Source organism: Xenopus laevis, chromosome 8L (genome assembly GCF_017654675.1).
Source record: "Xenopus laevis strain J_2021 chromosome 8L, Xenopus_laevis_v10.1, whole genome shotgun sequence".
Lineage (NCBI taxonomy): Eukaryota > Metazoa > Chordata > Amphibia > Anura > Pipidae > Xenopus > Xenopus laevis.
This window is the reverse complement of record NC_054385.1, coordinates 67,717,192-67,740,346: the sequence shown is the minus strand read 5'-3', so window position 1 is coordinate 67,740,346 and position 23,155 is coordinate 67,717,192. Positions and strand designations below refer to the sequence as shown.

The window sequence follows — 23,155 nt, the reverse complement described above, 5'->3', positions numbered from 1 at the left end:
AAGATCTCATTTTTCACACTCTGTATATTACTTCATAGTATTATAAAGTTAATAGATAGTTAACTAATGGAGTAAATCAAATTAAATTCATTGAGGTTTTTATTCATCATACAACACATAATAAATATTATACAAAATCAATTATATTAGGTTTCCAATCATTATCAATTCATTTATATACATTCATTTCGATTAATTATAGCAGCGAACTTATCAATTCATCAAATTCATATGTTGTACTGCTGCCTGATCGTCAATTTCATATATCACTTTCTTTTAAGTACCTTTATTTTAATTAATTAAAGCAGCAATATTAAAAAATTATTAAAATTGTCATTTGAGGCTTTTAGGGAGGTGTGCTCGCTCTGGTTTTGTAATGTATTCCTTGATAAAGCAGTTATTATTTCAGTGCTCCAAAAGTTCTTATAGAAGTCTCTTAGTAACTGCTATTAGGCTGTAAAAAGAGAACAAAGTATCTGTGCCACAGTTCATATCTGCTTAAATTTTGTGTCATCGGGCAGGTTAAATGCATTGCTGTATCACAATGTGCTATGAAGTACAGAACGTTCCTTATCAGTAAGCGATATTGTTCCGGAGTACTGTGGCACAAACGGCTCTGATATATGCAGGTAAGAAATATAATCATGCGCCAGACAAACGTCCACGAGTGGAGTATACCACCACAGCATCTCTTTAATGCGGTTCATGTAGCGTTTTCATTGCGGACCTTTCCTTTCGTTCTGGCAGTTTTGGAGCCAGTTGTTAGAGTTTTCTTAGTCAGCAAGGTTCTTTTACATTATCAACCCATACAGAATATTTGTTAACCAGAGCGTTCCTTCCTCCACATGGCCGACGCGCGTTTCATCTTGAGTGGTTTCATCAGGGCTAGTGATGTCATCTTTCCTTGCCTCTTATAGCCCATCATGTGGTGAAATGTGAACATAATGGTTAAAAATTATTTTTTAACCATTCCATTGCTGCTTTTTTATATAGGATTCATTATTATTACAAATGTTGCATTCTTGATGTATATACAGTAGACAAAATTTGGTTTTACTTATTAAACCCTTATTTGTCTGTTTAATCATTTATTACAACACGAGTGGTTAACCTTATCACAATTCATTGTATTATTTTTATTGAACCGTTATTAATCATAGGAACTATAGAAATACTCCAAATTTACTATATATACTATATAGCTTTTTTAGACTTGCTGATAACAATAAGGCAAGTGGATAAGGGTGGAAGTGTGATAAATACTGTGGATCATGTGGCTGAAGGTAAATGACAATTGAATAATGCAGAGCATTACTGTAAACTTCTAAGTAATCCACAGAATAAGTTCCCCAAAAAATAGAAGTTTTAGTATCTTATGGTGTATCTTAGGGGGTAGTGGACCATCAGAACAGGGAACATCTCATACAGCATTCACCTGTAGTCCTGATTTCCCCCCACCTTCTAAATCTTTGATCTTTCCAGACCTAGAGGGAAGAGGAAACTTCGGGCGACTTTGGAAAACAAAGTGCCGCGTATGCCATCCCGCTGGCGATTTTTCATTATAGCCGGCGGGAAGGTAGGGGAAGGCAGTTCGGGGAAATTATCGCCCCGAAGAGGCCTTTTGTCGCCAGAGCGACTAATCTCCCCGAATCTGCCGTGTGTCCTTACCCTTAAGAGCAATTCACCTTCATTAGCAAAACTGTAATAACTGAAAAAAACCATAGAAATATGTTCAAACTTTCATAACCTGCAAGATTTTGTAAAATAAACAAGGTAATGAGGGGGTGTGGCACAAAAATGGGTGGCTTTTTGCTGGCCTCTCTGTGCCGCCTGAGGCAAGATTCTCACCTCATGGCAAGGAGCGGCCCTGGCCACATGCGCTAAATTGTGAAAAATCTGGCCCTAGTTTTCACAGAGGCCAGATGATGCCAGAGTATTAAAAAATATTTTTTAAAAAAGCCTAAAGACTAATGACTCCTTATGATGAATTTCACACAATTTTGCTATTTTGTCCACTAAAAAATCTTGTTTGCACAAAAAAACACTGGGGCTCTCTGATGCCATACAAACTAAAACATACTCCATTTTGCCTGGGTCTAGTTTGCACAAAAGACTTGGGAGCAGAAGGCATTCGTGTGTACAACATAATTGTACTTTTGGTCAAATACTGGGAAGAGAAGTTCTGGTGATAAAATGTTTGGGACCAGGAACACTTTTTTCTGTTTTCCTGTTGGCACAAATGTGAGCTCTAGTGACCAGAATAAAACGAATTCTACATTAAATTAAAGAAAGAGAAGTTTAAATGCTGTGGGCGGATGGTAATTAACCCTGGTGATATATTGAGAGTATATACTCTACGCAAAAAACTTTTTTTCTCCCTGATAAAGTATGTGCGGTTATGAGAGGGGGTAAAAAATTGTGAGCGGACGCCAGCGACACGCCGTGGCCTTCACAGACTACCGCAGTTTAGCAGCAGGCAATGCATGTCACCCGCCCTTCCCAAAAAAAAAATCCCACTCCAGACGAATTCACTTCCCCGTCTCTATAATTATATATGCTGCGGACGTCTCGCGAGACTATGATGTCACCGGAGCGCTGACCTGTTAGAGCCGAGGAGCTGAACTTATCAACAGAGACCCGGAACTGGCGGCTGTGTCGGAAGGATCGAAAGTGCTTTATTTTCGGGGGTGTTCGTAGCACTTCATCAAGTGTCCTTTATCTAAAATCTACCGTGTGAGTTAAAAGAACAGTTTTAAGCATTTTGCTCCTTTTTCCCCTAATCGCTCTCAAACTCTAGCCCCTCATCTCCCATTCCTAGCAACTTTGCAGATGGTCTTCATTACTTAGTCGGTATAGTTTTTGCCTTCCTTATATCTGTCTCTTTCCATCTTTCAAATGGGGAGGGGGGGGGTCACTGACCCCAGCAGCCAAAAAAAGATTTCTGTAGGAGGCAACAATGTTATTGTTACTATGTAGTTCATATAGTCCTATCTTGTCTCTGTCCTCTATTCATTTCAGTCCCTTATTTAAATCACTCGATGGTTGCTAGGGGAAATAAGACCTTAGCAACAAATAGCTGCTGAACAAAATGCTAAATAACTTTTAATATTAAAACATTTTCAATAAAGACCAATTGTCTCAAAATATTACTGCCTACATCTTAGAAAAGTTAATTCAAAGGTGAATTACCCATTTAACTGGACTAAATCGCAGAGCAATTCTCTCACAAAAGGTACATTTTTTTTTTCTTCACCTTCCAAACAATTTTTTCAGTTCAGTTGTTATCAGATTTTTCCTCAGCAATTAAGACTTTTTTTTCAATTACTTTCCTTTATTTATTTTTTACTGTTTTTCCAAAATCTAAGTTTAAAGGTGAATGTTCGTGTCTCTGGTGTTTGAATCTGACAGCTCAGTAATTCATACACATACTCTAAACTTTTACAATTTTACAAAAATGTAGTTGATACATTTCTCAGCAGAAACTCTGGAGTATTAGTAACTATTGTATCAATTCTAACAGCTGCCTTAAGGGTTAGTTCACACGAGGAGATTCGGGGAAATTTTGTCGCCTGGCGACTAATCTCCTCGTCTTGTGGGCGACAATCTCCCCGAACTGCCTCCTCGTGTCTTCGCATCCGCTATAATGAAAAGTCACCTGTGCTAAAGCACACGTGGTGCGCCATTTTCCAAAGTCGCCCGAAGTTTCCTCGTGAGGCAACTTCAGAAAACGAAGCGCCGCATGTGCTTTAGCGCAGGCGACTTTTCATTATATCGGATGGGAAGACACGAGGAGGCAGTTCAGGGAGATTGTTGGCCAGAAGACGAGGCGATTAGTCACCAGGGACAAAATCTACCTGAATCTCCTTAATGAAAAACTCAGGGATTCTGCTCGGTAGGGACAAAGATAAGAAATGTATCAACTAAATGTATCAATTTAGAACAGTTTACAGGGTCGGCGACCCCCCCCCTCCCAGAGCTGCATTAGAAGGTGAAAAATTACACTTTACACTTCAATATTAGAGAAATGGTCACACGTAGAAAATAGATAGTAATTGGACAAAGTCGTTATTTCTAGTGATCTATCTGAAACTAACTAGTTGTTTGAAGGTGAACAACCCCTTTAAGATAGAATGTTCTGGGACACACTATGCAACAATAAAGGGGTATACCTCCTGAAATGTTACGTCATGACAAAATAAACACAGGTTTCCTGCTTCTCTATATTGTAGATATTGGGGAATCCGGATGGAACCCCCCTAAGCATCGTGCATCCAGCCTATCAAGCTGTAAAGCAAGTGTGTGCTGATGTTTTTCTTCAGTTCTCTCTAAATCACCCTAGCATTCTGTCTGGCCTTGGGGTAATATTGTGCTGTTTGCTATAACATTATCAAAGCCAATTGCTGGTTAGATGCTGTGTTACTTTACAGTCAGCAAATGAGTTTTGTTGGTTTAACACACATTTTACTTAAATAAAAACAGTAGTTTATAATGTTAAGTGGCTGCATGCTATGCTTTGTTCCCATGAGCGTTAATAACTAAATTTGCCATACAATGCAGGTTAATGGGTTCCATTTATCTTTCTCCAGAACTGGATTTTTCTGTTAACAATAAGATGGAGAACAGTTCTACACCCATCACTGGATTGGCCTGGATATCTAGCGTCACTCTGTGTCCCAAGACCTACAATATGGTTAGTCATTTGTATAGTCTATTAAGATGGAGTTCAGGTTTATCAGTAATTTTGGTATCCTTAAATTGGAAATAGGTGTAGTTCTTCTAGCCCTAATGTGTTTTAGTACTTTCTCGAGAGAGCAAATTTTATGTTGATATAATACCTGTTTGTGCTATAGGATTATGTGTTTCTGGTAGAATCTAGCAAATAGATAAGTGATTATATGGCCTCATGCTACATGATTGCAATTACCATTGTTTTGTTTGCTCCAGTAACTGAGACTTTGCAATAGGGAAAAAATATGTTAAAGTGGAAGTAAATAAAAAGAAGTAAAAAGCATTTAACATAGGGATGCACCGAATCCACTATTTTGGATTCGGCCGAATCCCCGAATCCATCTTGGAAGATTCGGCCGAATACCGAACCGAATCCGAACCCTACTTTGCATATGCAAATTAGGGGCGGGAAAGGAAAAAGTGGAAAAAAATTGGTTTGCTTTCTTGTTTTGTAACACAAAGTCGCATGAAATCCCGCCCACCCCACAATTTGATTATGCAAATTAGGATTCGGTTCGGCCAGGCACAAGGATTCGGCCGAATCTGAATCCTGCTGAAAAAGGCCGAATCTTGGACGAATCCCGAACCGAATCCTGGATTCGGTGCATCCGTAATTTAACATATATGATACCAGAATAAATACTGCAGTTTGTAGCTTTACTTAATATGGTACTTTCTATTTCATCTTTGGCAGATTGTGGCAACGGTTGAAGGAGCCTCGGCCAACTTTGTTAAGGGCTTTAACCAGAAATCGGCTGTGTACCTTGGTTACAGCACAGTCCCAGAGGTAATAAATAGTCTAACCTCATGTTATTAAGGTATTACCTTATGAAATCACAAAATCTTCAATGCAAAAGAATATAATTGCAAAGCTACAATATAACCCTCTTCAATATTAGTTTGGATGGAAGATACTTTTTTTATCTACAGTTTGACTGGCGTGTTATAATACAGATGTTTTGTGATTCCTTGCTATGAAAAAACATTTAATTATATAGATATTATCAGTGCATTATAGCTTTACCCTGTTAGCTTTCATACCATAACCATAGTTTTGATTACTCTGCCTAAATTAGGTTCTAATCATTTCCACCTTGCTATTTAAAGGCAGAGGCGTCCACAGAAAATTCCATATTTACGGAAAGCATTTTAGGACGTTATCAGGAGAACAAACGCTCCTGCGTGCACTCTATTAACAAAGTAGTATCCAGACTCGCCTCTTATTATACACTCACTGATCCGAAGAGACTGCAGTCACACCTCCGTGCTGCCCACATATGCTTTTGCAATTGTCCCCCCTCGTGGCTCAGCCCTCCCTCCTAAGCCCTTAGCCCTTGTCTCTCAGCCCCCCCCCCTTAGCCGGCCTCCGTGCTCAAGGTTGACAACTCTAGCTCACAAGCTGAACGTAGAGCAGGGAGGGCTGAGCTGAGAAGGGAGGGCTAAGGAGGGAGGACCAAGCCAAGAGAGGGCAGATTGTAACAGCAAGTGTGGGCAGCACGGAGGTGTGACTGCAGCCATCCTCGAATCCATGAGTAAGCAACGAGTCTGCATACTAGAGGACATTATAGACAAATAGCAGGGGACATTTTTTACCCATAAAGAGGATCATCTCACCAGAGGCCACCACTTTAGACTAGAGGAAAAGAACTTTTATTTGAAGCAACGTATGTGGTTCTTTACAGTGAGGTTGTGGAATGCCCTGCCGAATGATGTTGTGATGGCTGATTCAGTTAAAGGAACAATAACACCAAACAATGAGAATGTTTTAAAGTAATGAAAATATAATATGCTTTTGCTCTGCAGTGGTACAATGGGTGGGTTTGCTTCAGGAAGACTACTATAGTTTATTTAAACAAGCTGCTCTGTAGTCATGGGGAGAAAAGGCACAAGTTACACAACAGATAACAGATATGCTCTGTAGTATACAATGGAATACTACATAGTATATCTGTTATCTATGGAGTGTCCTGTGCTACACAGCAGCTTGATTATATAAACTATAGTAGTGTTTCTGAAGCAAACACACCCATTGTACCAGTGCAGGGAAACACTACATTTTATTTTCATTGCTTTAAAACAGGGGTCCCCAACCTTTTTTGGACCGGGGGGTGGGGGTCGGCAGCAAATTTGGACATGCCGGCGTCCAATTCGACACGTTTTTGCGCACGGGGCTCGGCGGGCCGCGGCCCGGCGGTTGGGGAACCCTGCTTTAAAACAATTTCATTTTTAGATGTTATAGTTCCTTTAATGCTTTTAAGAGTGGTTTCGATGTTTTCTTGGACAAACATAATGTCCAAGGCTATTGTGATACTAAAATCTACAGTAAGTTTAGATATTTCTGTATAGTTTATGTGTGTGTGTGTGGAAGCTGGGCTTCATTTGGAGGGGTTGAACTTGATGGACTTTGGTCTTTTTTCAACCCAATTTAACTATGTAACTAAATGTATCAATTTAGAACAGTTACAGAGTCAGTGACACCCCCCCCCCATCTCAGAGCAGCTTCAGACATAAGGTGGAACATGAAACTTTATACTTCAATAGTAGATAAATACTCACAAATAGAAAGTAATTGAGATAAGTCTTTATTTCTGTTGAACAATCTGAAACCAACTGAACTGAAAAAAGTGTTGAAAGGTGAACAATCCCTTTAAGTAGGCTGTGTATCCATGAACATTATTTAATGAATTTTGTATGTGTTGCAGTCCAATGTGATCGATTTTGTAACAATGTGAGTGTTGATTAATAAAAAATCTGTGTGTGGGTCTGTTTTCACAGGTCAGGACCTGTTTCTTTTTTTGCCTTTAGCATGTGGTGGGGCTATTTCTGTGCCTCACAGCAAACTCGCTTTGAAATGCTTATGGGACAGAAACTAAATCTTGTCCATGTTACTATAGTGTGACAATAAAATCTTGTCAGACAGTTGATCCATGGCAACTGTGTAATTCATACTAAAGGCAGCTAAAGGGGAACTATGAAAAAAATGAAAGGTTCATTTGTAATAGATATAAAACTTAGAGGGCACCTTTTGGCCAAAATGTTTTCCCCAACTAAAGGTGCGGGCTAATAGAGCCCACACTCTGGTTGGGGGTAACAGTGTTTTTTTTCCGTCAGCGATAGGACACTCACACTGGTAGTGAGCTTCCAGTGCGAGCAGCGATATTGTGCAGACGAGCTTCTGACGTCATGCGGAAAATGAGTAAAATGTGGCATTCGCTCATTATGTGTGTGTTCCAACATGGCTGCTCTAACTGGGAGCTCCCTCCCAGTGCGGGTGTCCTAGTGCTGGCATAGGGGGCAATTAAAAAAAATGCTGTTACCCCCAAACAGAGTGCAGGCTTTATTAGCCCGCACCTTTGGTTGGGGAAAATATTTTCGCCCCACAACAGGTGCCCTTTAAATATTTATTTTTAAATAAAAATGTTTTTGTTGGGTGTGGTCCGACTCCTGTGTAGTAAAATATGAAGGGACTGACTTATGGAATATCAGACTGGGGAATTGGGATGTTTCTATTTGACAGGCAGCTTTTAAAATATCTATTATAAAGCAGCTCCAGGAGGAACTAGATCCAGTCACATGATACTTAGGTGTGACAGAGATTATGAATCAGCACTGAATCATGTGCTTAGTCATTTGCTGAACAGGTTTGTTTGGCAATTCAGTAATCAGCTGTGAGATTCCTCTTACATTTTTTCCATTTCAGTTTTGTATGAGTACTATTATCATTTACTTAACACCCATCCTCTGTATTACATGACTTTAAAGCCATCCATCTGTACAAGCTGTCAGACAACATGTGTCATTAGAAAACACTATTCTTATCTCAAAATTGCTTTAATTGCTGTAAAATGGCTTTAACATTAAGCTCTTTTGTCATTTATTCATTCATTCATTCATTCTTCCTTTAACTTGTCTTCCTCCAGGGTCTGGAGCAAGTTATCACTGACATTCAAATGCTGAATGAAAAGACAGTGCTGCCTGTTGGGTATGCTTTCATCGGGGAACACTTAGACCCAAGTAAGATGGGGAAAGGGTGTAGGGTTTGGTGCTTGCATAAGGGATGGTAGTTGTTTTAGCCTTCATTTTTGAAGTTTTATCTTCTCAAAGTTTTGCACTGGCTACTTCTTATTTTTTGTCTCTCGCTGTATAGAGATTAAATGCCTAATAATCCAAATGTAGCAAATCTTTTGTATTAAAGGACATGTAAAGCCTACATTTTCCTACCATATAAATTGGGCATATCTTCCCCACCCAAGCCACATCATTAGTACTGCATATATCCCCTCCCTTTACCAGCACTATCACATTTTCCTAAAACAAATAGCAGCTTTCATACGGCGGTCATTTTCATCATCCATGACATTTACATCTGCAAACAGGACATGTATGCTGTAAAGTTCATGCAATTCAGAATGCAGGTTTACACTGGCACTACATACTTTGATACAAAAAGTCTGCTGGGGTTGAGCACTGAAATGGTTAAAAATAAATAGGATCAGACAACTAGAGTTTCTATGGGAACTAGTAATGCTATAATTTTATTGTTTGACTGGAGGGTGTGTTTAGTAATCTGAGTTGAGAAGAACTGAGCATGTTCATGAGCCAACAGCCAAAGTAAATTCCTGAGGGAGGGTGCAGAGTGGGTTAAAGGAGGAAAAAGAATTCTAAGTGATTAAATGGATGCTGCAGCCCTACTGTTAGCCTTTTAACAAACAGAGTGTCCAGTATATAAAGATGTCAGAGGTTGTTCACTGATTACATTTTTGTGGAGGGTTTACATGTCCTTAACTTAATATTGATTAAGTTATTAATCGCCGAGAGCGCAAGTGCGCCTGCGCGTAAGCGATGGCAAACGGCGCTATTGAATGGGGACGCACAGGTCCCCATAATGCGGCTGGGTGGCATGCCGCCCCTAATTTTTTGCTGCCCTAGGCCCGGGCCTATGTGGCCTCGCCACAAATCCAGGCCTGCTTAAAGGAACTGTTCAGTATAAAAATAAAAACTGTGTAAATAGACTGTACAAAATAAAAAATGTTTTCAATATAGTTAGTTAGGCAAAAATGTAATGTATAAAGACTGGAGTGGCTGGATATGTAACATAATAGCCAGAACACTACTCCTGCTTTTCAGCTCTCTGATTGGTTACTAGTCAGTTTACCCATCTATTTACCCAGTTTCATTTTTACACTGAACAATTCCTTTAAGGCTGGCAACACACTCTGCATTTTCTTCACTAATGGAGAAAAGGCAGAACCTTTTCTTAAAATGCTGGCAGAAAAAAAATGTGTGTGCTACTAGCCTAAAGGACAAGGAAAGCCCCATTCACTGGATGGTTGTCAATATATTTGGCACCTCTCAGTCAATGAACTTGCCATGGTAACTTTTAAGGGGGAAAAAAAGCATCAGCCCTAGAAGAAAAAATAGCACAGTGCCACTATTTTACTTAACTTTCCCAGGCATCAGTTTTCAGAAGGAAAGAATTTCGGGGGGAAAACCTCATTAGCTGAAGTATTTTTCTCCCAGTACCTTACCTGATGCAAAGCATAAAAGCAGTAGCATAAAAATCTGACGTTTTTGCACTACTACGTGTCAGTCCAAACAGCGCCGATTCTGACTCTGGCAATGCCGCCTGAGGTGGCTCCTGCAATGCTGCCCCCCCCTCACCAACTTACGTGTCGGGAGGGGAGGCAGAAACACTATTGCGGAGAGCGCAATTGTGCTCTCTCGCAATAGTACAGCCGAATTTCTGGTTCAAAAACCGGAAATTTGGCTCTTAAAGGTGCAGAAGCGGCTTTTTGCCGCCCCTGGAATCCTTTCATACGCTGCCGCCTGAGGCGAGCGGCTCAGCTCGCCTCATTGGCGGCGCGCCCCTGAGTCCAAGTCTGAAGATGGACACCCGGGAAGCTAACTAGAATGGTGGCGTGGTCCTGCGTTAATTTTTTCCCCAAAAAGAAATATTGGCCCAGGGATAAAAACTTGCTGTTTATGTTCACTTGCCATATTGGCACCCCTCAACAAGGAAGTAGGGCTTTTCTTGTCCTGGTTTACTCCTTTCACCACTATCTCAATATAAAGCAATGACCCCCAAGGCCAGCATAAGCTTTAATTAGAATTGCATATAAACCTCTTGTTTTGTACCTTTTAGCCTGTCACTTGCATTATTTAAGCAGGTCTTTATGTTTTGTCTAGAAATCTCTGTGCCAAAGAAAAAAAGGCTATGTGTAAAGCAGATGCCTATGCACACTGCAGAAACCGCTGTCTGTGAGATCAAATTATCCATGAAAAGCAAGCAGTTTGGTGCTCCATATGAACGCATTGGGTATGTATGTTTTAGATATTTTCTGTGTTCTAAACATTGATCAGCTTGTGTTTTATATCATATATTTTAATAGCTATATCTATATAATCAGCACTGAATAAACTGAGCCCCCAAGTGTAACTGAGGGTTAAAAATCTTGTTTTTGTCATGTTACTCCCAAAAAAGCAAATTCATCACAAGATGTTCTAGAGATGATGACTCTCCCTCAACCCCACCTTAAAGTTTTATTTATTTCATATTTAAGGTTATTTTTTTTACTAAATGTACAGAGATGAAACCTAAAAGACAATAGCAGGTTAGGCAAGAATACTATTGTTACTATATACACCTGTATGACCCATGGGGCAAGTGAGCGATATGACACAGGAGTTTGTTTCTAATTTGGATCACCATACCTTAAATAAACCCAGTAGGATTGTTATTCCGTATCCCATATCTGTATACAAAATAGGTAAGATAAAATAGGCTTAATTAAAAAAAAGGTAAAAGATGTATGTGATAATAGAACTTCAGTATGCTTCCAGAAAGCAGTGTTTGTTGCTATTTATGTGAAGTTGTGCATGTCCTTTAAGCATATTGGCACCCTTTGTTTCTCTGTGGTACATTTACTCTTGTGTTTATGTTTATTCCTCCTAATTAATTTGCGCTTTATTTTTAGACATATGGAACTATAATTATTGCTTGGGGAAAGATTTAAAATCCGATATTTAGCCGGTAGACTTTTTTGTTTATATTTGTTTATGTGTGTTCATTTACTGTTTTTTGTTCCTTTATTCAGTGAAATAAGTGGATTGGTATTTTGGTGCAGAAAAGGCAGTGTGTCGGCTCCCAAACCTACTCCAAAACCTCGAAACATTACTTCTGGCATTAAAGGGCTTTCTCTTGACAGCAACACCGCAGTCCAACCAGTGTAAGTTGTTTTATTTTTACATTTTTTTTCTGATTCTGCATGAATCTCTCCATTTCACTATCTCCGTCCATCATGCTGATATCTAATAGGTACCAGGGGAAACAGCTCAATATAAGTGTTACGAGGGAATATTTTGTACATATGATATGTACTTATAATGATAATCAGTTGCATAAATGTGCAAATATACGTGTGTTTTATACCTGACTTACATGTTCTGCAAACCATTCTGTCACCTTGTAGACTGAGGCATTGAGGTACACACAGGTCATTTGTGACCTATATCAGCATAAAACTATCATAACAATTCCTCAAGCTGTGAATACAGGTATGCTAACATTCCTACTTTTGTTTCCAGAAGACGAGCAAGTGCACCAAATCCAGATGCAGGACAAGCGGTTCCACTGAGTAATGGTAAATGGGGTTTGTCGGAGAATGCTATTTATGATTCTTCAAATATTTATGGCATATCTGGTAAGTCCTTCCTGTCAAGCTTCTTAGCAAATGGCAATGGTAGTCAACAATGTTGTCTAAGCATTTTTGTTTTTTTTAAATCCTCTCCATTCCTCTTGCGTTAGCAGGTCGCCTATATTATTTCTTGCTGATGTTTAAAATCCAGACACTTTTGTGCTAATTTATTATTAATAACACAGGGTTTCATGCTGAAAAAAGCTTGGAAATCTTAGGGAAGTTTGCCCAAACGGGCTTTTGTAATGAAGAAAAATTTGCTTGCCTATTAGGAAGATTGCTGAGCTTTTTTCAGCACAAAACCTTGCGTGATAAGTAAAATTCATGCAGGGTTTCCTTTATGATTGCTTGAGCACTTAAGTTTGGGCAATCATAAATGGATCCTTATGTGTACCTTAGTCCTTACTCTCAAGATACTTTGCATGCCTTTTCTTTTCAGTAAGATAAGAATAATTTTATATCCAAGAGATGCTTTGTTTTATAGTTCACTGTTTTGCTTTAGAATCTGTAGAGGGTTTCCTTGGTTCGATTTAATTCAAAACCTCTGTATAGTGTAAAAACCCACTATTTAATTATATGTTTCTGTGTCACTTTGTAAAGTAATAGATTATGCTTATTTTCAGCTATAGATGGGATCCCTTTTACAATTCACCCAATGTTTGAGAATACTATTAACAATTCTTCAGTAAGTATCAAAGACCAGAAAAAGTATTAAACTATATTAAAACATTTTAAAGTAAATAACAACTTCTATAAGCAACTTTCCATTATATATTAAAAGTGTTATGTGGTTTTAAAGTTATTTGTAAATGCAATTGTTATTAAAAGCAATATAGGTATAACTGTTTATTCTCTGCAGTCCTGGATCTGGTGTGTGATAGGTTGAATTGTGTCCTCTGAGACAGAAGTGAGACAGTAGTTTTGGGTATTGTTTTTAACACTTAAATGAATGACATACCCCCAGTACAAAAGAATCAGAATACTTTGCTCTTAATACTATAAATGGTAAAGGCTGAATATTGGAGTGTGAAACCTTTAGAAATTGCAGTGTATGCATTTATCATATGTTTGTCATATATTTATTCTGCATTTTCTTTTTTTATTGTAGGTGGCCGCCTCAGACTTCAGAGATCTACATATAAAGACTCTGTCTGAGATTGAGAGTGAGGTTGGTAGTTCATAAAGTTCATATCTTTGCTTCCCAGTTGCGCCATGTTATCCTTTATAAAGGTTTTTAACCTCTTACCAAAGCTGAAATTCATTAAGATGAGCGCTTACTGTACATACACTGAGGGGCATTGTTCTAAAGACATCTGTTATGGAAAAACGACTCACTAGCTACTCATTTCTTCGCAAGGTTACTAGACCTGAGCCATTTCCTACACAATTTTATTTTAAATTAGCTTCGAGCCGCTGATCAGAATATTTCATTTGCCACGCTTGTCACAGTGATAGGACATGTAAATGATATTTCTGTGCTGTGTTTTACACACCTTTATAAATACGCCTCTTAAGCCTGGCCAGAGGATTGTGATGCTGGAGCTGATAATGCTGATAATATTCTGGTTTTGACATTGATTTCTTGTTTTAACCCCTTCATATATAATTGTACATATTTCCTCATTGTATAGACCAAAATGACATTCACGTTAACAAAACACTGAATAGAGTGTAGAGCGTTTAATCATATATTCCTCTTGGTGGCTGTATACTGTACGTGTTGTATGATTTTCACAGTAGACACTGCTAAGCCTTGTTGGTTGCATTTCAGTACAACTATGGATTTGTGGTTGAAAAAACTGCAGCGGCTCGTATTCCACCACGGCTACGTTAGAAGATCGAGTTGGCCGTTTTGCACTTCCTGAGAGAACTGGAGAATTTTGGTATAAATGAGTGACAACAATAGAACCTAAGAAAGAAAGAAGATTTCTACTAATGATTCCCAAAACACATGGAACAGCACAGCTCTAAAAACATGCAATTTCATTAGCTGGACTAAGGATTGTGGTATTTCTATTATTGAGACGAATTTTAGCCTTTTTTTAAGAGGTTGCCTTAAACTTTTACTATGATGTGCAGATGTACAAAGCGATAGAATAAGACAGTTTGCAGTTGGTCTTTAATTTGTATTTTTTTAGTTCTCTTTTTTTTTTGTGTTGTTTAGCAGCTGTTCAGCTTCAGATTTCAGGGCCCAGTTTATCCTAGCAACCAGGCAGTAGTTTGAAAGTGAGACTGAATGATAAATAGCAGCGAACCTGAGAAAAATAATTCAGTAGCTTTTCTCTGCCAGGGTCAATGACCCCCTGCAACCTGATTAAATTGAAAGCTGCAGCAGAGCAATAATATAATATAATTTAAAAATTATAAATTAAAGTCCGCTTGAAAAGTTATTCTGTAACATAATAAAAGTTAACTGAAATGAGTGAGCCACCCATATAACTTGAATATTTAGGGTCAAATACAGTAGATGTAAATCTGGCGCGTTCTTTGCTTCCTGCGGTGACACTACAGCAATTACAATAAATCTTATTATAGAAGGGAAAAAGGAACAAGAAGCCATATTTGTGAAAACCAGCACCTCTTTATGCAGGATGGTCACTCGTTTTACCTTTATTACTATATAACATTTACTATTATGTTTCTGTTTGGGATTTTGTCCTGCTAAGAGCAAATTGCTGTGTAAATCTTTGGAGAAGTAATCTTGTCTCATTCCATGTATATAATAATAAGTTTCTGATTGTAATATGAAGAATTTACATTCCTGCCTGAAACAGTAGTATATAATAAAATGCCTATTTACAACCTAGAGACTTTTCCTCATTCCTCAACAGGCTTTAGATATGTGTTGGTCATTAAGTGCATCCTGCAGACCTGCTCTGCTTCATACTGCCATAATCTTTACATGTCCTTACTGGTTTGGGCTAGATGAGCAAAGTGCTTTTGAGAAAGTGGCTGGATAGCCACGAAACGCGTTAAGCCTATGGTTCTCTAATTGTCCCTGTCATGATGTGCCGATTTTAATGGATTAATACATTTTTGGATTCTTTATCAACACTTTTGACTTCAATCCTGTGGTGCTCCGTGTCTTCTGCATATAAGTTGGGCTAGATGAGCAGCCTGTTACAAAAACCTGCTGCGGTTGCTGAAAAGCAGCTCTATTTTATTACGAAAAAAACCTCTAGCTTTCAGAATAAAAGGTTAGAGCTGTACTGCAGCACTCAGTCTGCCGATATACCATAATTTTTCTAAGGCACTCAGGAAGAACTTGGGGTGCACATAATGTTCTACTTGCATTGAGCTTAATGCTTTGCTCATGATGGAACCCGATCTGCAAGCAGTGTCACCATTACAGCATGCCTAATGCAGCATTCAGCTGTCTTCAACCCAGGTATAGCTGTGCCAGGGTTTGTAATACACCACTTTTCAGCATTTCACCCTTTATTTAGTTAAGCACAGGGAAGTCCACCCAAGCACAATACTCTATTACCAGTGTTGTTACACTCAGTAGCTGCAATGTCTCCTCATGGCAAAGACAACCACTCACTGATTCAACTTAAACTTCATAAGCATAGGCCGTTTTATTGGAAAACAAGTAGAGACATCAGGCAATAAATTAACCAAGACAATACATGAATATTGGGTACATAAACCAGACCACAAATAATCAGCAAATACAGTAATTTGGGAAACCATAAAAGCTGGGGACATTAAAGTCGGGTTCTACTGTAATTCAAAGGGGAACAGCTATTCTGTCACAACCCTAACAAATCATTTCATAAGTAATAGGGGACAATTGTGTGTTTCTTCTTCAGCAGTGGACCTGTCACAGAAGCATTTCATGAATTCAGTTGCTCTCCTCAATTCCAAGAGCCCTCAATCACTCAATACAAAATACACACATGTTATATCAGCTGTTTTGGGGCTTCTATTTAATTTTTCAAAGTTTTATAGCTGGCAGGTAACTGCTTTAGCAAGGTATTTGAATGCAGAAACCATTTGTGAGTTTAGGAAGTCATGCATCATTTTAGTACCCAATTGCTTGAGTCTGGAGCATTAGTAAACCAGCCCCTTAGAAGGACAGCTTTTGGTCATTATTGTCTGCCCTGACATCAAGGGTCGCTTTAAAAAAAGAGGATTTTTACAATATTCATATGTTTTACCCAACCACACACAATTTATACAATTTCAGTAGATTTATTGCTTGCGGGTAATGCCACTACCTGTGGGTGAAAAATGTTTTGGTGTGCCACCACATTAAAGGCATTCTGTTACAGGAAAACATGTAGTGCTGCTCCAGCAGAATTCTGCACTGGAATTGGTTTTTCAAAATTTGCAAACAGATAGCTATTTTAGTACAGCAGTTCAGTAATTTAGGTAAGTCTCTCATGCCACATACTTAGTTGGTCCTTTATCAGGCATCAATCCTGGCATTTATACTTAGGATGATTTCTCTTTGTTTCAAAGATAAGATACTGGAAAAATGGATGCTCTTCAAAAAATCCATTAAAAACCCCTAATTTAGCCAATTGTTTGGCGTAGGTACACATATTTTGAATTTGTCAAAATGTTTGTTTTGCAACAATATGGTTAAAGAGAATTTTTAGCCTAAAGTATGGTGATTTCAGGAGTGGTACTTTCTTTATTCTTAACTAAATTCTTTAGTGTACTACTGTTTTTTGAACTACAAAAGTAAGAAATCTCCATAGAACTACTGTTTATGAACAGTATTAGCCCATTTCTGAGAAATTGGGTTTTTCAAAGGAATTGTATTTTTGCTTATATAATAAAATATTTAATGATATATGTCTCTTTACTTTTTCCTATGTAAACTGAGAGTCTTCCTCAGGAAATCCTGTGATCATTTACCCCTAGCAGCCAGTTAGTTTTTTTTTCCTTGGCCAGCCACAGGTAGAATATTTAAAGCAAAAATGTGATTGGTTGCCATGAGTTATGGTGGCCATTCACAGAGAGATCTGCTCGTTTGGAGATGTCACCTTGAGGTGGGTGATATCTGGATGATCCGATTGTGGGCCCTAGGGACCAATGATTAGATCATAATGCAGGAGTATGGGCAGTCCGATCGCAGGACTGAATCAATGAACAGATGTGGTCCGTGGTCCGACAGCATTTTTACCCCTGTCCAATCGACACCTTGCCGACTTTCGGCCAAATATCGATCAGGGAAGCCCATCGGAGGGCCACATACATGTTGGCTGCTTTTATCAGCCCAAGTATGGCCACCTTTAGAGCCCAGGTGCAAATATACCCAGTGTTGATGAACGAGCCCATGTCTTGTTACAAGTGAGTACATTATAAAGTAAAAACTGTACCTCCTGCAAAGTCTTTAGCAACTAAACTAAACCGTATCCAATATAGCAAAGCAAACAGAAAGTCATGTTTCGATTCATTTATTGAAAAACTTGTATTTGTATATGATATATAGATTAGTAACAATTTGAATGTGTGCATAAATATGAACGAAATAAAACCAATGAAATTCATTTGGACCCCAATAATAAAGCTCTAATAAATAAACTCAATTTAAAAAAATAAAAAAAAAACGTGACTGAGGTCAAGGATGTCAATCATCAAAAGCCTACTATAAATACATCTACAATTAAAAATTCATATGCATTAGGAATATAGCAGTAAATACCATTTCAAATATGGCCATCATTGATCAAAAAAATACAGTGGTGTGAAAAACTATTTGCCCCCTTCCTGATTTCTTATTCTTTTGCATGTTTGTCACACTTAAATGTTTCTGCTCATCAAAAACCGTTAACTATTGGTCAAAGATAACATAATTGAACACAAAATGCAGTTTTTAAATGAAGGTTTACGTTATTAAGGGAGAAAAAAAAAACTCCAAATCTACATGGGCCTGTGTGAAAAAGTGATTGCCCCCCTTGTTAAAAAATAACTTAACTGTGGTTTATCACACCTGAGTTCAATTTCAAAGGTTATAAAGCCATTTCTAAAGCTTTGGGACTCCAGCGAACCACAGTGAGAGCCATTATCCACAAATGGCAAAAACATGGAACAGTGGTGAACCTTCCCAGGAGTGGCCGGCCGACCAAAATTACCCCAAGAGCGCAGAGACAACTCATCCGAGAGGCCACAAAAGACCCCAGGACAACATCTAAAGAACTGCAGGCCTCACTTGCCTCAATTAAGGTCAGTGTTCACGACTCCACCATAAGAAAGAGACTGGGCAAAAACGGCCTGCATGGCAGATTTCCAAGGCGCAAACCACTTTTAAGCAAAAGAACATTAAGGCTCGTCTCAATTTTGCTAAAAACATCTCAATGATTGCCAAGACTTTTGGGAAAATACCTTGTGGACCGACGAGACAAAAGTTGAACTTTTTGGAAGGTGCGCGTCCCGTTACATCTGGCGTAAAAGTAACACAGCATTTCAGAAAAAGAACATCATACCAACAGTAAAATATGGTGGTGGTAGTGTGATGGTCTGGGGTTGTTTTGCTGCTTCAGGACCTGGAAGACTTGCTGTGATAGATGGAACCATGAATTCTACTGTCTACCAAAACATCCTGAAGGAGAATGTCCGGCCATCTGTTCGTCAACTCAAGCTGAAGCGATCTTGGGTGCTGCAGCAGGACAATGACCCAAAACACACCAGCAAATCCACCTCTGAATGGCTGAAGAAAAACAAAATAAAGACTTTGGAGTGGCCTAGTCAAAGTCCTGACCTAAATCCTATTGAGATGTTGTGGCATGACCTTAAAAAGGCGGTTCATGCTAGAAAACCCTCAAATAAAGCTGAATTACAACAATTCTGCAAAGATGAGTGGGCCAAAATTCCTCCAGAGTGCTGTAAAAGACTCATTGCAAGTTATTGCAAACGCTTGATTGCAGTTATTGCTGCTAAGGGTGGCCCAACCAGTTATTAGGTTCAGGGGGCAATTACTTTTTCACACAGGTTTGGATTTCTTTTCTCCCTAAATAATAAAAACCCTCATTTAAAAACTGCATTTTGTGTTTACTTGTGTTATCTTTGACTAATAGTTAAATGTGTTTGATGATCAGAAACATTTTGTGTGACAAACATGCAAAAGAATAAGAAATCAGGAAGGGGGCAAATAGTTTTTCACACCACTGTATTATTTATAAAAATGAACAAGTCCATTAAATCGGTCTACAGTTATTGTAACCTGAAGGTACTAACAACTAAGTATCCGGGCAGGTGAATGTGGAGATTCACAGACATGGTTGCAATTTAGTTGAGTAACAGCTGTTTTAATATCAGGGTGCCAAACAATGTTATTAATCAGTTCCACCATACAACAATTGACACCTTCACTAGTCCGTTTCCCACCTCACTTCAAAGTTTAACAGATGAGAGTAAAGTCGTCTATATAATTGACATCCCCAACCTCAGTCATCAGTTAAAAAAGTATTTTGTTTAATTTATTGGAGCTTTATATTTTGAATTATTAGGGTCTAAATCCATTCATATATTGTGTAGTTTATGGAGCCCTAGTTGTTCTGTGACCCCATTATTTAAACTCTTTCTATGGAGGTGGTCCCTTTATTGATAGTTTTCTCCATACATTTATTCAGTGGTGCCCTTGCCATTTCATATATATTTAAATAAAATAATGTATATAAAAAAAGTAAACATTTTCTAGTCCATGATTTGCATTAAATGGATCTGAAGTTCATTGCCTGAGAATTGTGATTTGGCTAATGGCACATAGGTTTGTTTTTTCTCTGGTGGAGATGCTTCCTCTCCTCTGACAGGCACGGGGTCAACTTGTGTCCCACCTCAGGCTCTTCCCTGCAGCACTGTGTGTACAAAGTGATTGGAAAGAACAGGCTGCATTAAATTACGTGTTTCCTTGGGTGGAATGCATGGAAGCACCACTGCAAGGAAATTCATAAAGAAACACTCATCTGTAAAAGCCCTTAGAGTTTAGCTAGCTTCTAATCACTGACTCCCGAAGTATGAAATCCCTCCTCACAAGAAGGCGTCAATTTAAGGAAAATAGGCTATCATATATATATATATATATATATATATATATATATATATATATATATATATAGATATATATATATATATAGATATATATATATATATATATATATATATATATATATATATATATATATGATATTATGCATTTAATCTCCAAAGTCTAAGTCTGCGCTGAATAGCTGATTTCACATCTTTATTTTTTAAGCTATAAATGAGTGGATTCATCATTGGGATAGCCATTGTGTTAAACAGAGAATAATGTTTATTTAAGTCAACAGTTGACTTTGAGTTTGGAACCAAGTATTGGCAGGTAAGTATTATATAGAGGAGGACAACAACTGTGAGGTGTGATGAACATGTGTAAAAGGCTTTGTGTCTTCCTGCACTGGTTTGTATCTTCAATATGGAGATAATTATAAAAACATAGGAGATAAATGTAAGTATGAATGGGGTAAGAGTAGAAACAAGAAGCCCTTCTGTAAGGTTCAGTAGCACCAAAACACCAGTGTCACTGCAGGAAAGTTTCATCAGTGAAGCGAAGTCACAGAAAAAATGATTTAATACATTGGAAAGATAACAGGAGAAGTTTGCTAATATGTAAACAGGAGGCAAAACTTGTAAAAATCCCCAGACCCAACAAAACAAAGCCAGAATTATGCAAACCCTGGGGGTCATAACAATGTGATAATGTAACGGCTTACAAATGGCCACATAACGATCATAACTCATGGCTGTTAGCAGTAAGAGCTCCTGACTTGTAAATGATGCAAAAACATACACCTGGGCCATGCAGCCAATGAACGACACCGTTTTATCGCCTGTGATGTAGCTAAAGAAGATCTTGTGAAGAGTGACTGTTGCAGAAGACACATCCAAGATGGACAAGTTGCCTAGGAAGAAGTACATCGGGGTCTTCAGCTGAGAATCCAAACAGACAAGGAGGAGGATACTTAAGTTTCCACCAAGAATGATCAGATAAAGTAACAGAACCAGCAGAAAGATCAGAAGCTGCAGCTCAGGGAGGTCGGAAATTCCTTTTATAATGAAATAGTTCACCATGGTCTTATTTGCAGTAATAATATACATGGTGTTACTGCTGAATCTGAAAGAGAAAAATTTGGGGTTTTGTTCTTATTGTAAGTATTGTATCAAATATTCATTAAACAACATAAATTAAACCTTTTGGCTCCAGCAATCATAAAGTTAAGGAACTCACTCAGGGTTTCATACATAAAAAACCTCATTCATTGAGGTATTTTTCCCCAAATATGCTAAAAAAAACCTAAAAGCTATCAAACTTTTCCTTATTTAACAAACTATAACAAACAAGGGAAAGTTGTGCTCACCACTAATTTTTAAAACCATTAGGCGGGGGTGCAATGAGGCTGTGACCACAAAATACATTTAGACAAATACAAGAGGTCCTCTGCACTCAACCCATTACTAATAAAAGAAGGACATTGAGACATGTCCTTAATATATTGATAATGGGTTGAGTGCAGAAAACTTATTTAACAAAGCCTGCTTGGGGAAAAATACTTCAACCAAGTTTTTTTTTTCCCAAACAAAACCTTGCATGAGTTCTTAAAACACTTGGGCTTTCCTTTACCTAAATGTTTAGCAAGATATATTTGCTTAAGACATCTTGCAGAATAAACCTCATTAATCTAAATATTTGCAGAATTTAAATTGGTTGAAACTCCATACTCTAGACTTTGTTACTATCAAATACTATATTGCCAATTACATAGCATCTTCAGTGCCTACATCATTGGTAGACCAGTGAAAGCTACAATCTTAGAGCTAAATAAGGCACAATGGTTCCATGCTAACACCAGAGATAAATAGTGCAGAATACGATGGGGTTAGTTCTTACACAGGTAGATAAACAGGAGTCAAATGCCCCTCGTGGCTCTCTACAGACTACAGAATGAAAATGGCTCATATAAAAGAAACCATTTGTTGCCAAGCTATTATTTATTTGTAGGTGCTCAATCAAAATCTACAAACGTTAAATGTAAATAACTAATGATTACTTTTTCATGTTATTGGATCGCCATAGGTCTGACTGTACGATAACAACCAGCACAAATTTCAGCTCTGCTTTTCACAATATATTTTTAAACTGTGTCTTTATTTAATGGGAGATGCTGCAAGGTAAAGGCAGTCTTCCATATTTATTGCAATACTTGTTCTTGCATTTCCTAATCATCAATTCCTATAGTAAAGCACAAGGAATGTCACTTTGAACATGAATTCAGCTTTAGCTTCAATTTGGTGCAAGTCATACAATGCCGACTAAATATCTGGGTCAGAGCCCATGTTCCAATAAAGGCGTTTTAACCAAAGAATCCTGTGGCTGGTGCTGTCTGTGAGTATACTGGTGGGTATCACTAAAAAACATGTCAATGACATGGTGGGACATTCAGTAAGATTCGTTGTTGCGACAGCGTCCACTTCGCCGCACTTTGCCAGGCGGATTTTCGCCAGCGCTTCGCAAATTCACTAAAATCCGAAGTTGCGCTCAGGGGAAGCGTAAGGTTGCGAAGTTGCACTAGCGTTAATTCGCCAAGCAAAGTTACGCTAGCGATGGTTAATTTGCATACGGAGCCAAATTCAAGTTACAATGGAGGTATATGTAGCAGCATTACACAAGCCTGGGAAACCTTCAAAACAGCAAATAATTTTTTTATTTTGCCCTACACATGTGCCCACTGTATAGTTAAGGTGCC

The 23,155-nt window shown here is 38.3% G+C and overlaps 2 protein-coding genes across 2 annotated transcripts; one reads left to right on the top strand and one right to left on the bottom strand.

Moving 5' to 3' along the window:
• The first annotated feature begins 2,645 nt into the window (after window positions 1–2,645).
• Window positions 2,646–15,228, top strand: mvb12a.L (multivesicular body subunit 12A L homeolog). The gene is given in 10 exon segments (NM_001086004.1): window positions 2,646–2,733; window positions 4,587–4,690; window positions 5,423–5,515; window positions 8,649–8,742; window positions 10,915–11,044; window positions 11,823–11,954; window positions 12,313–12,428; window positions 13,046–13,107; window positions 13,531–13,590; window positions 14,194–15,228. Coding segments are annotated over 9 exon segments (828 nt in total). The 5' UTR covers window positions 2,646–2,733; window positions 4,587–4,612; the 3' UTR covers window positions 14,257–15,228.
• Window positions 15,229–20,561: 5,333 nt separating this feature from the next.
• LOC108698947 (olfactory receptor 6C74) lies at window positions 20,562–21,497 on the bottom strand. The gene has a single exon (XM_018230808.2). The coding sequence runs from the start codon at window positions 21,480–21,482 to the stop codon at window positions 20,562–20,564; it is 921 nt and encodes a 306-aa protein (XP_018086297.1). The 5' UTR covers window positions 21,483–21,497.
• Window positions 21,498–23,155: the final 1,658 nt, after the last annotated feature.